Below are 15,649 nucleotides of genomic sequence, written 5' to 3' on the forward strand. Positions count from 1 at the left end.
TTGACTACCCACAACTGCCCTCCCCTCTTTGTCCCTAACTGCCTCTACCTTGGCCCCACCACCATAGCTTTGTCCAGAACGTCAGGAAGGTCTCCCGGTCTAATTACCATATTACCCTTTTAATAGTATAGAGGCCTGGTACATGGGTGGGGGCCAGCTGGTTTGCCCTGAAGGGCTGTCCCGGATCAGGGTGGTGGTTCCCTTCGGAGGCACAGCACCCTGCGTGAGGGGCCTGTGGTGGTTTGCAGGCTGGCCACACCCCCTTCGGGGTGGGGGTCCCCACTGGGGATGGTGCCGACCTGGGCGAGGGGCTGGGCCAGTTTGCAGGCCAGCCACGCCGCCATGGGGTGAGGGTCCCCACTGGGGGGCTGTGGACAGCTCAGGTAAAGGGCTGAGGGTTGTTTTCAGGCTGGCCACACACCCTTCAGGGTGGGGGTCCCTGCTGGGGTGCCTGGCCAGCCTGGATGAGGGGATGATGGCTGTTTGCAGCTGGTCACACACCCTTCAGGGTGGGGGTCCCCATTGGGGTGCCTGGCCAGTCTGAATGAGGGGCTGAGGGTTGTTTTCAGGCTGGCGGATGACGGAAGCTCTCAACCGCTCCTTTTTTTCTTTTTTTTTAAATTCTGGGCCAGCTTTAGCTCTGAGGCTCCAGCTCTTAGGCCTCCGCAGCTGAAAGCAGTTATCTGGTTTGTTTCGGTTCTATAATCTAAACAATGTATAACTTCAGCTCTGAGATCCTGGCTGGCTGAAAGCAGGTTTCTGGGGTTTTGTTTAGCTTCTATATTTGTTACAATGTTTCAAACTGCAGGCTCAGAGGCCGGCAAGGCAGGCGGGGAACGTTGGTTTCCTCCGTCATTGAAGCAAGCAAGCCTCATGTTAGTTTCAAGCTGCCTGGCTGCAGGCCCCCATCTTGGCTGGCAGTTAATTTGCATATCACCCTGATTAGCCAATCGGAAGGGTAGCGGTTGTACGCTAATTACCATGTTTCTCTTTTATTAGATGGGATATAGATAAATGCTTGTAATACAGATAGTGTGGACAATTCTTACCTGTTTTAACTGTATAACTGAGCAAAACATTTTATCTTATGCTTGTTATCTCAAAAATATAAACTGTAATGTTGGTACTAATTATACTATAGCTTGGTTTACGTATCAAATAACGTATTGCATATAAAAAGCCTTTCAAAAAGTCTAGAACATTAAGCAAACGTAAGGTGTTATCTTGTGTAAGGTAGAATAGAAGATCAAGTGTTCATATTTTTTGAGGAGTCATAAATTTCTTGCTTAGTTATAAAAAAATACATTCCCAAGTCATACAGTAAAATTTCTGTCCTTATTCTATACTATGAAAGGGTAAAATAGCAGTAATCAAGACCCTGTGAGAACTCAATCTGAAATCTTTTGATGTTCTAAAATATATCTACCTAGTATGGCTCAGTGGTTGAGCGTTGACCTATGAACCAGGAGGTCACTGTTCCATTCCTGGTCAGGGCACATGCCCGGGTTGCGGGCTCATTCCCAGGAGGGGTGTGCAGGAGGAAGCCAATCAATGATTCTCTCTCTTCATTGATGTTCCTCTCTCTCTCCCTTTCTTTTTCTCTCTGACATCAACAGAAATATTTTAAAAATAAAAAAACCGTATCTAATACTATACCATTTAATAACATGAATCATAAGTTTTGGGATACTCTATATTTCATATCTTTGTGTCACTGTGTTCATCAAATATTTAACAACTAGGTAAGTTATAATTTGCAATGTATATTCTCCTATGACCCAGATAAGAGATACTGCTGTATTCAAATGATTTCAAAATATATACCTTAACTAAATATTAAAAGGATAAATCGAACTCATATTTTATAGCAAAGAAAAACTAAGATTTATATATATATATGTTTTCTTAAAGTTTAAAAGGCTTAAAAATTATAGTTAGTCCTACCTTCAGTTTGAATTCAAGCTGCGGCATGACAGATAATAATAAGTGAGGATCTATAGCAAAAAGCTCCTGAATCAGATCAAATACATGTTCTGACAAATCACTTACTGACGATCTTCCCAGCACCAGGACTTGATTGAAAAACTATAGGAGATATTAAAACAAAAATAAAATATCCATTTCATTTAAAAACTTGGATAGGTTTTTTAATAAACATGGTTTAAAAAACTATATAATTAGGCATTATATATACAACTGAAGGGGATGAAACAGAACAGATATTTCCATCGATATATGATATGACAGTCACCCACACAAATGAAATGAACTTCTACACATCAAATTACGAATGTTACATGGAAGAGAAAGGTAAAAAAGAACTGGTTGTTAGCTTTCTTTCAAATTAGAATGACAGCCCTAGCCAGTTTGGCTCAGTGGATAGAGCATCAGACTGCACACAGAAGGGTCCCGGGTTTGATTCCGGTCAAGGGCACATGCCCACTTGTTGGCTGGATCTCCAGTAGGGGTCATGCAGGAGGCAGCCAATCAATAATTCTCGCTCATCACTGATGTTTCTCTCTCTCCCTCTCCCTTCCTCTCTGAAATCAATAAAGATATATTTTTTAAAAATTTAGAATGACATTTGTAGGAATCTTAATTTCCATTAAAACAGAACAACTTAGTTTATGTAATTCATCATAGAACACTTTGAAGAGAAATTTCCTAATAGCAGAGAAAAAAAATTTGTCTTCAAATTTTTATTTGAGTGTGTCCAATTTTTCCATGACTTTAGTAATAAAGACAATTTAAAGGTAGTGATAAGTTTTATTTAAATACTCAGAGAAAGTCAAATACATTGTGAGTCAGAGGACACAGAGAAGGAAAAGCTGTGATATAAAAGTTAAACTGATCATTTAAAAAATGTTAGGAAAAAACAAAGATAATACAATGTCAAGAGCACAATTAGATGCAACGTCCATTCCCTGCCAACACATACACACTTAGAAAAAAAATTAAATTTAAAAATGCTAAAAAGGCAATTGTATGCAACTGACACAAGCATATACTTTTCTGATAGTATCATCAAAAGATATTTTGAAAGGCAACATACTTTTGTTGTAAATGAAGCTGTTTATAGGCTAAATAAACATACATGTGAAAGTTTCTAATAAATTAGTACATGGATTAAGAACTACACAATTATGGAATACGAAATACATACATTAGCAATGCAGGCCTCAATAGTCTGGACTGTCCTTTTCAATAGGCCTTTTGCGAGGTCAAAGGACTGTTTATTTAAGTTCTGAAAAAAATACAAATATGGAAAGTTACAAATGATTTGGTGAATTTATCCTAGCACCATTAGAACACAACAGTCTTCAAACATACAAAATACAAAGCAAAAAATACAATGGGCCCTGGCTGGTTTGGTTCAGAGGTTAGAGTGTCAGCCTGCGGACTGAAGGGTCCTGGGTTTTATTCCGATCAGGCTCAATCCCCAGTAGGGAGCGTGGCAGGAGGCAGCCGATTAATGATTCTCTCTCATCATTGATGTTTCTCTCTCTCCCTTTCCCTTCCTCTCTGAAATAAAAACATATTAAAAGAAATACAATGGGATCCCAGTTAACCCCTTCCCCGGCAGAAATGTGTATACTCGTTTTCACAAAATGTTCTTTTTCAGTATACTAAGAAAATATGGTAAAAAAATATGGTTTATAGGAAGACGAGTTACAAAATGTTTTCATAACCAGCATCAAAAATACTATATAGAACCAAAATAAAAAAATTAGTCTGAAAAAGAAACGTTTTTAACAAAAAAATTGTTGGGGAAGGGGTTAAGGTTTTACCCAATATCCGTTAGTCAAGTGGTCTTAAATGCAGAATTTGAAAATAGCAGTATTATGAATAAAAAACCAAAATAGTACATTAGTCAGTCATAAATTATACCGTTTAGTTTTATTAAACTAAAAATCAAAGGCTTTTGGTTTTGTTAACCAACTTAAATTGGCAATTACACCCATGTATCCTACACACACACACACACACACACACACACACACACACACCCCTGTCTAACTCATGATCTCAGTATTTCATTGTCTGGTCAACATGTGCTATGAGGCAGAGTAGACCTAGAAAGTTTTCCAAGTAAAATTGCCAATAAATTATAATTCTGAAATGCTGAATACTATGTTCACTCTTCAAGATTCCCAATGCACTACAAAATAGTAAAGGGTCTAAAAATGACTAGAAAAAATACACACTTAATATTTAAAAACTTCCTGAAAATTGAATTCTTGTTTTGGAGAGTACCTATTCACATCTCTATACTCTGAAGTTTTAGACCAAACTGAGATTCATTCAACATCACTTTTCACCTCTCCCAAAAAGAGACTATGCCAAGAGCCAGATGGTAAACATTGTAGGCTTTGTGAGCCATATGGCCAATGCTGCAACTATACAACTCTGCTGCTATAGGGTGAAAGCAGCCATAGACAAAATAGAAAGAAATGAGCATACTGTGCTCAAATAAAACTTTATTTGCACAAATAGGCAGTGAGCCAGACTTCTAACCCTTGCTTTTATTCCACTGGCAAAAGGATAAGATTAGCTCAAAATTAAGGCAACCTTTATATTTCTTAAACTGGTATATTATTGCCCTAGCTGGTTGGCTCAGTGGATAGAGCAATGGCCTGTGAACTGAAGGGTCCCAGGTTCAATTCCAATCAAGGGCAAATGGCTGGGTTGCGGCTCAATCCCCAGTAGGGGGCATGTGGGAGACAGCCGATCAATGGTTCTCTCTCGTCATTATTGATGTTTCTCCCTTCATCTCTCTAAAAATCAATAAAAAATATTAATAAAATAAAATAAATGGTATATTATTTCCTACTCATAAAAATACTAACTAGAATATAAATACCAAATGCACTATTTCCCTCAAAGTTTTTCCTCTTATTTTGCCTGACATATACTAAAAAATTTGACCAATTACAGATTCCTTTAAATCAATAAAATGCAAATGATATTTAGAGAATCAGAGAGTCAAGAGAGAAAGAATTTATAATGAATTACATCTAAAACTGGTAATAGTCCAGTGAACCATTAGAGAAAAAAGTAGGAGGGTGAATATCAATGGTAGGGTAGGCCTAAGTATACCCCAGTGGTGGAGCTTGTGGGGACTATATTCTTCAATTCCTTAGGAGGACCTAACAGAGAGAAACTGAAAAAGGAACAGGGAGGAATACACAGCTGTGAATCATCCTTTCTCCTTAACATTATCTACAGTTAATGTTAATAACTGATGTTAAGTCTGACTGGTGTGGCTCACTGGTTGAGCATCGATCGACCTATGAACCAGGAGGTCATGGTTTGATTCCGTCAAGGGCACATGCCTGGGTTGCAGGCTGGATCCTCAGTGTTGGACATGCAGGAGGCAGCCAATCAATGATTGTCTATCATCATCATCATCATCATCATGTTTGTTCGTTTATGTACTTATTTATTTTAATCCTCGCCTGAGGATATTTTTCCATTGATTTTTAGGGAGAGTGGAAGAGAGAGGGAAAGACATAGAGAAAAATTGATGTGAGAGAAACATCCATTCTTCGCCTCTTGCACAAGCTCTGACCGGGGCCTACGCAGGGAGGAGCCTGCAATCAAGGTATGTACCCTTGACCGGAATCAAACCTGGGACCCTTTGGTCTGCAGGCTAACACTCTATCAACAAGCCAAACTGGCCAGGGCTCATCATTGATGTTTCTATCTCTCCTTCTCCCTTCCTCTCTAAAATCAATAAAAATATATTAAAAACAACAACTACTATTACTACTACAACAAAAAACACAAAAACCCCCCACTAATGTTAATTAACTAATGTTAATAACGATGATTAACATTATCCATAGTTCCTGCTTCTGACCAAATCTTTTTCTGCAAGTGCCTAAGAAAAATGTAGGGTATGGGTTCTGAGAAGAAATACAAATTCCTACCTTACAAAAGAGAAAATTTTCTTTCTTAAAAAACAACAAACTAGCCAAGATAGGACTCTAACCCCTTATAATTCCCCGATTAGATATGAGTAGTGAATTTGAAACATTTTTTTCCAGAAAATAGAGCACTTAACTGAGTGAAAATACATGTTAATCAATGTATCTTCTAAAAACAATAACAGCTCCAAGACTGATGTGTGTGTCACTCCATTTTATTTGGGCTAGATACTGATAGTAGGGATATTTACATGGGATGGCAAATGGTGAAAATAATTATTTTATGTGTAGTACTACCTTTATTTATTTTATTTTATTTTATTTTATTGTTTAAGGTATTACAAATAGTAGTACATATGTCTCTTGCCCTTGTCCCCTCGCTCCCAGTGTCTTGCATCTGTTGGTTGTGCTTATATGCATGCATACAAGTCCTTCGGTTGATCTCTTACCCCCTACAACCCTCCCTTACTTTCCCGCTGTAGTTTGACAGTCTGTTTGATGCTTTTTTGCCTCTATTTTTGTTCAACAGTTTGTAATGTTCTTTATCATCCATAAATGTGTGAGATCATGTGGTATTTATCTTTCACTGACTGGCTTATTACACTTAGCATAACGCTCTCCAGATCCATCCATGCTGTTGCAAATGGTAAGAATTCCTTCTTTCTTTACAGCAGCATAGTATTCCATTATGTAGATGTACCACAGTTTTCTAATCCATTCATCTGCTGATGGGCATTTAGGTTGTTTCCAAATCTTAGCCATTGTAAATTGCACTGCTATGAACAATGACGTAACATCTCACAGAATGGCTATCATCAACAAATCAACAAACGACAAGTGCTGGAGAGGATGCGGAGAAAAAGGAACCCTTATTCATTGCTGGTGGGAATGCAGACTGGTGCAGCCACTGTGGAAAACAGTATGGCTTTTCCTCAAAAAATTAAAAATGGAACTGCCATTTGACCCAGTAATACCACTTCTGGGAATATATCCCAAGAAAACAGAAACACCATTCAGAAAGGATATATGCACCCCTATGTTCATAGTACTACCTTTAAATATTAACCTTTAATATTTTCATATATACAGACCTTATGTGCAGGAATGAGGTTAATAAGAATGGAGTCCAATAATTCTTGAGTAACTCCATCACCTTCCATGATGATAGAACTCATCAAGTCTAGCATGTGCATTTGTACCTTCTTATTGTGGCTATTGCTAAAAAAGAGGAAGAAACAAAAGGAAATGAAAAGAATCCAGGCATACAAAAAGAAAATTAAAACTTACCAATTTAAAACAACCGTGTCAGATATATAAGGATTTTCAGTTGAAGGAACCATGCCAATAATGGCAAAGGAATTTTGGCTGCTCTATGTACTTTCTCTTTCTATTGTTTATTACAATAGCCCTAAGGTATTGTAAAGTATTTTAGGAAACAAAAAACTTTAAAATGAATTAAGTCCTTACACAATTAGGATTCAAACAGTGAGTTAAATTCATAAAACAAAAATGTCAACTTGAAAGAAAGACCATCCATGTTTTCATGGCTCCAGGTTTAAAAAAATTTTAAGTATGAAAACAAAAATATTACCAGATAATGAAGGCAGACAGTTTTTCATTCTTTTAGATCTTAATACCCCAAAATAAAACAATAAACACACAAAAAAGTCTAAGCCATAAACTACATGCAAATAAGTTATGCTGCATACATTTGCCACGACAAGTTTTAGTTCACCAATAATGAAAATCGAAAGTTTGATATAAAATACTTATGGGCAGCCGAGGCCTCATAGCTCAGGGGTTAGAGCACTGGTCTCATAAAATACTTATGGAAACTTATGACTAGAAGGTCCTAGAAATGTCATCCTGGTATTTCTCAAGGAATTCTAAACAATCAAAAAAAATCAACAAGGTATAAAATCAAGAATCAGTTTTGGTCCTGCTTCCTTAACCAGTTGAAGAGTCAACTAGTCCTCAATAAATACATCTACTGCTGATACAAGCTTACCTAAACAGATTGGCAACAAAAATGTTATAACTAGTAGGACATCTAGACTTCTCTCCTTATGTCTGCATCTTAACTAAAGACTTGACCTGTCTATTTTCACACTTGTCAAAATATATATGCAAAGACAAATCAAGAGAAATGTTGTAATTTAGCTATACTACCATAGATACAGGAAAATTTAAATCAAGACCAAATTAGCCTGGCCTGTGTGGCTCAGTGGTTGAGTGTTGACCTTGTGAACTGGATCCCCAGTGTGGGGCGTGCAGAAGGCAGTGATCAATGATTTCTCTCTCATCATTGATGTTTCTATCTCTCTCCCTTCCTTCCTCTTTGAAATCAATAAAAATATTTTTAAAAAGACTGAATTAAATTGTAATATAATTTATGTATTTATCACCTATAATTTTTAAAAAATTTATTTTGAAATAATGTATAATGGACATCCTGGGCATTCAGTGGTGAAATGTACAGATGAAAAATTTAAAAGTTGGTGGAAAAATTATGTCATTACATATACAGTTTTCCATAACTTTTAGAAAGACACCCCTTTTGCAAGTCCTTCCAAATATTTTCATGTTAAGTCTTCTAAGAAAAACATTTCCTTGTAACTCTAAAAGATCTTAGTGTATATGCACAGCAAGAAAAAAGCCAGACAAAATGCTTCAAAAATAACTTACTTGATCACTGAGAAGAGAGTCCTAAAAAGCTGAATAAAAATCTCATTGCAATCTTCCAATTCGAAGCAGATGTTATATGATTTAACCCAAGCTAAATTCTTAAATAAAAAAATAAAAATTATTTACACATACAAAAGCTACACAAAAGCAAACTCATTACTAAAACTTATTTTTTAGAATTAAAAATCTCTTTAAAGCTTATAAAAGTCCAACATACAAAATTACAACTGTTAAAGTAGTCATGTACTCTGACTTTTAAAAAGACATTAACCTTCTCTAATTGAAAAATACTAAATAGTTAAGACATATATAACATACAAAATATAAAAAGCAGTGAAAATTAATTCAACTTAATCCCTTTTTGGATTAGAAAAAAATAAAAAAAGAAGTATGAAAATAAAGTCTCAAATAATATAACAGTTTTCCCAGTAGAATATATACTTTATCTTTTCAGGACATGAGCAAAAAAATAAAAGACATTTTATTAAATGAGTTTTATATAAAATAAAGATTCATTTAACATTATGAAATTACTATTAAGAATATTCTACTATATGAAATAGGGTGATATTTTTAAAATAAAATTTTTTTTTACCTCTAATAAATAAAAGTATCTATTAAACTGCGGACTCTTTGTATCCTCCAAACCTTTTAATTGTCTGGTAATAAACAAAAATATGTCCTGTTAAAAAAATGATAAAATATATTAATTTAGACACAAATACATATCATTATTTCACAATACACTAATTGTGTGTGTGTTTATTCTCTCTTACAAAATACAATAGAAAATTCTCCTTTGGACAAATGACTTGAGACTAGCCTATTCAAAATAACTGGAAAAGAGCAAATCACATAAAATTACATCCTTTAAAAGCAGATCTGATGAACTCTAGTGAGATGTAGGCCTCTTCTCAGGCCGGAGCTCACTGAGGGAGAAGGCCATGTTCAGTTTGAGCACCAAGACCATGGAGCTCAATGGCAATAAGCCAGAAGAGTTCATGTCCAGCAGCTCCCAGGCTCTTCCTGAGGCTGGAGATAAAGTCGGACCTCAAGGACCAGCTAAGGGAGCTGAACATCACAGTGACCAAGGATATTGAAACTGGTGGCAGTTGGAAAGCTATTTATAATCTTTGTTCTGGTTCCTCAACTGAAGTCTTCCCAGAAAATCCAAGTCCAGCTGGTATGAGAGTTGGAGTAAAGTTCAGTGGGAAGCACATTATCACTCAGAGGAGAATTCTGCCTAAGCCAACTTGAAAAAGCTGTACAAAGAATAAGCAAAGGAACATAAACAGCCCCGAAGTTTCTTGGGCCCAGGCTCCCGCTAGGCGGTAGAGGTCCCGGCCTAGGAGGTTCTCGCAGTGAACGGAACTCGGGAGGTGTCAGGCTGGTCCGGCGAGAGCAGTGCAGTCAGGATTGGAAGAGATGCCAGCCCCAGCTGCCACATATGAGAGAATAGTTTACAAAAATCCCTCTGAGCACCACTACATGAAAGTCTGCCTAGAATTTCAAGAACATAGGGTTGGACTGAATGTTGCACAGTTCAAACAGCTGCTTATTTCAGCCCTGAAGGAGAGGTTATTTGGAGAGGTTGACGCTACCTTACCCTTGGACATCCTAACCTACGAAGAGGAGACCTTGTCAGCTATCCTGAGAATATGTAGCAGTGGTCTTGTCAGATTGTGGAGCTCTCTGACCCTGTTAGGATCCTATAAAGGCAAGAAATGTGCCTTCAGAGTGATTCAGGTTTCTCCATTTCTCCTTGCATTGTCTGGCAATAGTAGGGAACTAGTATTGGATTGAATAGTCTTGAATTTCAGAAACATTCCTCTGCTCTCAAAACTATCTTTTGGTGCCAGCATAATGCTTGATGACTGAAACAGGCTCAGCGCTCCTGTTGATGCAATTTGAGGGTGCCGAAGATGTTCCCCGTAATTTCCAGCCATTGTCTTTGGTGGTGTAACCTTTGGAGGAGAATATGCCTGAACCAACCAGTTGTAAGCAGGCAGCACTTTTAGCATATGCATATCCGAGTTGGAGACCGGGCTGAACTCAGCAGAGCCTTCACACAAAGGGATGTGGTTGCCTTCTCAGAACTAACAGGGGATGTCAATCCTTTGCATTTAAATGAAAATTTTGCAAAACACACCAAGTTTGGAAAGACAATTGTGCATGGAGTTTTGATCAATGGACTTATTTCAGCTCTCCTGGGGACTAAAATGCCAGGCCCAGACTGTGTATTTATTTCCCAGGAAATTCACTTTCCAGCCCCTTTATATGTTGGAGAAGTTGTTGTAGCTTCTGCAGAAGTGCAAAGGCTGAAGCGGTTTATTGCGGTTATTGCTGTGTCATGCTTTGTAAGAGAAAGTGAAAAGACTGTTATGGAAGGATGCATTAAAGTTATGGTCCCAGAAGCTTCGAAGTCCTGAAATATGTGTTTAAAGATGCAAGTTCAGGCATCAGTGTTACTGTTATTGAAGAGCCTCTGAGGAAAACAGATTGCTGCTCTTCAACAAGGAGTGGCCAGCAGCCCCAGTAGCCCACGGTGGGGGAGGGCAGCAGGTCGCGAGGGGTTCACATGCCCACTTTCTAATCTGGCCTTATGCTTCATACAGACGAGTCTACTTATCATCTAAGTTTGTAAATTTGAAAAAATATGGGGAAAGTTACCATTTAGCTCAAGGTTCTAATTTTAGGATTTCAAACCAAGTTAAATTTGCATTTGGATAACATAAACTTACCTATATTTGTATAGTATAACTTTCTCAGTGAATTTATAGCTAGGTAGCATTTAATTTTTGATGGCAATTGCAATAGAAGTTGGGTCATCTTTGAACACCTGTCTTTTACCAACAGATATTCTTAGTGTTCTTCAGTAAAAAAAAAAAAAGAAGAAGAAGCAAAAACATCCCAAGAGCTGCACTCTTGACAACCATGCATGACACGATCCTGGAGGACTTGGTTTTCCCAAGTAAAATTATGGGCAAGAGAATTCGCATGAAACTGGATGGCAGCCGGCTCATTAAAGGTTCATTTGGATAAAGCCCAGCAGAGCAATGTGGGGCACAAGGTTGAAACTTTTTCTGGTGTCTATAAGCTCACGGCCAAGAATGTTAATTCTGAACTCCCAGAATTTCAGTTGTAAACAAAAATGACTAATAAAATATTGTTCTCAGTAGAAGCAAAAAATAAATATTATTACCACTACAAATTATTAGGCTTTCTCATTCTGACAGAACCATAGGTTCTATGTGTTGTTACTCTTCTTCTACAACAGAACTTCCATTTTACTATTTTCAGTGTGCATCATGACAATTATTTTCATTTTGAGGACCTGGACACAAGTCTTTCCGTTACTATTGCCTACATATAAATAATAACTTTCAGTACCTACTTTTGAATTTGATGTGTGACTTCAAAGTTGTGTGGAACAAAAGCAGTAAGACTGGTCCAAAGGTTGTACTTTTCAGGATGATAGCACTTCATTATTTAATAAGTGTTCTTTAGAAGTTTTAATCCAAAATATTATTAATATGGGACAAACCCATTTTAGGACTACTTAAAAGAAAGCAGGCAGGCCCTAAGCTAGTTTGGCTCAGTGGACAGAGCGTCAGTCTGTGGACTGAAGGGTCCTGGGTTCGATTCCGATCAAGGGCACATGCCTGGGTTGCAGGCTCAATCCCCAGTAGGGGGCATGCAGGAGGCAGCTGATCAATGATTCTCTCTCATCATTGATGTTTTTATCTCCCCCTCCCTCTCCCTTCCTCTCCAAAATCAAGTGTGAGAAGGATTAACATTTGCCAAGAATAAAATTGTTCAAAATATGAAATCAGCTCAAGATTAATTCGAAATAGTAGCTCCTCAAACATTTCAAACAAAGGCAGAACCACCAAGATGAACATAGTTTTGCATGTAGAATAACTTGCAGGGAAGATAATCATTTGAATGTGCAAGTTCTGTTATACTATTGTTTTAAAAGGTGTCATTAATACATTATTATCCCTTCAATTCAGCCATCTGGGCTTTGTGATGAGTAATCTTGAATGTTAGCTATGAGCAGACATGGACTAGCTTTGATGTTTTCAACATCTCATAAAAATGCCAGGCATTTTTTATAGATATTCAATAAAAAGTAACTTAATTAAATCTTACAATAAAATCTTTTTTTGTTTTTAAATTTTTTAAAGTATCTTTTTAGAGAGAGAAATACTGATTTGTTGTTCCACTCATCAGTTGATTCTTGTATGTGCCCTGACTGGGGAACGAACCTGCAACCTTAGTGTATCGGGATGATGTTCAAACCAACTGAGCAACCCAGTCAGGGCTTATGGTATAATCTTACTATGACAAGACAAATAATGTTAAAGCTATGTTCCTAAAGGTAAGATAAACTATAAAAGTAAACCAATTCTGTAAAGATTGTATTTACCTTAAGTTTATCATGGGAAGTATATGGAGCTTCTGGGGCATAGATTCGAAAGATGTCAGCCAAACAACACGCTACAAGGAGACGCACATCTTTATTGGGATTCCTGAGGAAAAATTCAGATGCAAGGTGCAAGGCTAGTGGGAGATACTGCTGTTTTTCATCTTCTGAGTCCTGATCCATATCCATAAAAGTTTTTACTACCATCTGTAAAAATGTACAAAAGAAAAATATAATCAACATCAGAATTTAGAAATCAATGGTGGACATACATTTTTTAAAAATTATCATTATCCCCGGCCAATGTGGCTCAGTGGCTGAGCATTGACCCATGTACCAGGAGGTCACAGTTCCATTCCCAATCAACGCATATGCTAAGGGGGGAAGTACCCGATTGATGATTCTCTCTTAACACTGATATTTCTATCTCTCTCTCCCTCTCTCTAAAATAAACAAAAATATATTTATTAAAAATTATTATTACAACACAAATGAACTGAATAATCAATTAGTATCAGAGGATTCACAATCAGTTTTTATAAATATCCACTTAAGAATTTGGGTAAAGACATGAGCATGTACAAGTATCAACTTCTGGATTACTCACAGACACATTATCTACATTTACACCAGATTTATGAAGAATTTAAGACTCTCATTATTCATTTTATATCTAGTGCAGGTAAAATATTTGGGCCTCATGTGCACAACCAAATTCAATTGATATTCTGCAATATTATTGATGGTTCTTTTATTATCAAAGCTGCCTTAATTTAGGCTCCTTAAAACTGCTATTTTATTTCACACTTTAAGAGTTTTGCAGCCGAAACCGGTTTGGCTCAGTGGATAGAGCGTTGGCCTGGGGACTGAAAGGTCCCAGGTTCGATTCTGGTCAAGGGCATGTGCCTGGGTTGCGGGCACAGCCTCAGTGGGAGATGTGTAGGAGGCAGATGATCGATGTTTCTCTCTTATCAATGTTTCTAACTCTCTATCTCTCTCCCTTCCTCTCTGTAAAAAAAATCAATAAAATATATTTTTTTTAAAAAAAGTTTTGCAATTCACAACAGAAAGCCATGTTTAAATGTTTTTATGTAGTTGTACTTCTGATTAAAAGCTTTAATTATAAAATAACCTCTGCTGTTACTTATGGTTACAAAAATTAACAAATTTACACTTTAGAATTACTCAAAAGCCAAAAAAGTATAACTGTAAAAATCCATAATTTCTCAGCCTCAGAAAATTACCACTATTTACATTTTTGTGTATTTTATGCTGGCTTGTTTTCTCTGTAAAGATGAAAATAACCATCCCATAATTCTTCATTTCTCAAATCATGATCATTTCCTCATGCTTTCGAATTTCTTCAAATAGACTTTAACCAATCACCATTGTCAAAACACTAAATTTATATATTTGTTTCTATTTTTCCAACACTTTTAATCCATGAGTCAGTGTTGAATTTTATCAAATATTTTTCTGCACCTACCGAAGTGTTAATTTTCCTACTAATTCTGTTAATAGAGTAAATCCTACTGACTGATTTCCTAATTTTAATCCAAGTTTGCATTTGTAAAATCTAATTCTAGTATTGCTAGATGTGATTTTCTATTATACAGGGTGGGGGCAAAAGTAAGTTTACAATTTTTTTATATGGAAAATAATACAAGAATAAATAATATATAAGAATAAACTCTTGTGTTTCATGTACTCACAACTGTAAACCTACTTTTGTGCCACCCTGTATTGTGTCAATTTTGGAACTTCTATTCATAAAAGAAATTTACCTATAACTTCTTAAGACAACCATGTCAATTTTAGCACTAAGTTTATAAGGCTTGAAATAAATCTGTAAGTGATCTGCGCCCCCCCCCCCCCATTTTATGAAAAGTCTATAATAAGACTGGTTTTTTCTTCCTTAAATGTTTGTTTGTTTATTTATTTTTAAAGTAGGTTTTTATTGATTTCAGAGAGGAAGGGAGAGGGAGAGAGATAGAAACATCAATAATATCAAGCCTTCCCCTGATATTCTGCTGTTGTAGCTTATCTTGGCTTAGTTACATAAGTTACAGTCTGTTGAGAGTCTGCTTTTAAGTTACACACATCCCTGTGAGATTTAATAACTAGAAAGCCTTACATCCTGGTTATCTATTAACATTTTGGTAGAGATTGTTATCTAGTTGGAATTAAGAATGATATAGAAGAGCCCTAGCTGGTTTGGCTAGAGCATCAGCTTGCAGATTCAAGGGTCCTCGGTTTGATTCCAATCAAGGGCACATAACTGGATTGTGGGCTTGAACCCCAGTAGGGGGCATGCAGGAGGCAGCTGAACAATGATTCTCTCTCATCACAGATGTTTCTCCCCCCGCCACCCCTCCGCCTTTCCCTTCTCGGAAATCAATAAAAATATATTTTTAAAAAAGAGAGAGAGAATGATATAGAAGATAAATACCTGAAACTTGGGACATCTTAGAGAATAAAGAGCATCAAAATGGAAGTTGTGCCCTGACTGGTTTGGCTCAGTGGATAGAGCGTCAGCCTGCGGACTGAAGGGTCCTAGGTTCGGTCCTGGTCAAGGGCATGTACCTTGGTTGAGGGCACATTCCCAGTAGAG

The 15,649-nt window shown here is 36.9% G+C and overlaps 1 protein-coding gene and 2 pseudogenes across 6 annotated transcripts in view; 2 read left to right on the forward strand and 1 right to left on the reverse strand.

The window, feature by feature from the left end:
* PDS5A (PDS5 cohesin associated factor A) overlaps positions 1-15,649 on the reverse strand; it is a 104,456-nt gene that overhangs the window by 63,366 nt on the left and 25,441 nt on the right. For 5 of the 6 annotated variants that reach the window (XM_006759299.2, XM_015561017.1, XM_015561021.1 and 2 more), the window contains exons 2-7: positions 13,042-13,245; positions 9,208-9,294; positions 8,613-8,710; positions 7,019-7,145; positions 3,164-3,244; positions 1,945-2,085 (exon numbers count right to left, since the gene is read on the reverse strand). In XM_006759299.2, the coding sequence (XP_006759362.1) occupies positions 1,945-2,085; positions 3,164-3,244; positions 7,019-7,145; positions 8,613-8,710; positions 9,208-9,294; positions 13,042-13,245 (738 nt within the window). The remainder of the gene's footprint in view (positions 1-1,944; positions 2,086-3,163; positions 3,245-7,018; positions 7,146-8,612; positions 8,711-9,207; positions 9,295-13,041; positions 13,246-15,649) is intronic. The other variant, XM_015561016.1, reaches the window with a different exon arrangement.
* LOC102762046 lies at positions 9,379-12,207 on the forward strand (annotated as a pseudogene).
* LOC102761758 lies at positions 9,902-10,935 on the forward strand (annotated as a pseudogene).

This window comes from Myotis davidii, unplaced genomic scaffold (genome assembly GCF_000327345.1).
Source record: "Myotis davidii unplaced genomic scaffold, ASM32734v1 scaffold235, whole genome shotgun sequence".
Classification (NCBI taxonomy): Eukaryota; Metazoa; Chordata; class Mammalia; order Chiroptera; family Vespertilionidae; genus Myotis; species Myotis davidii.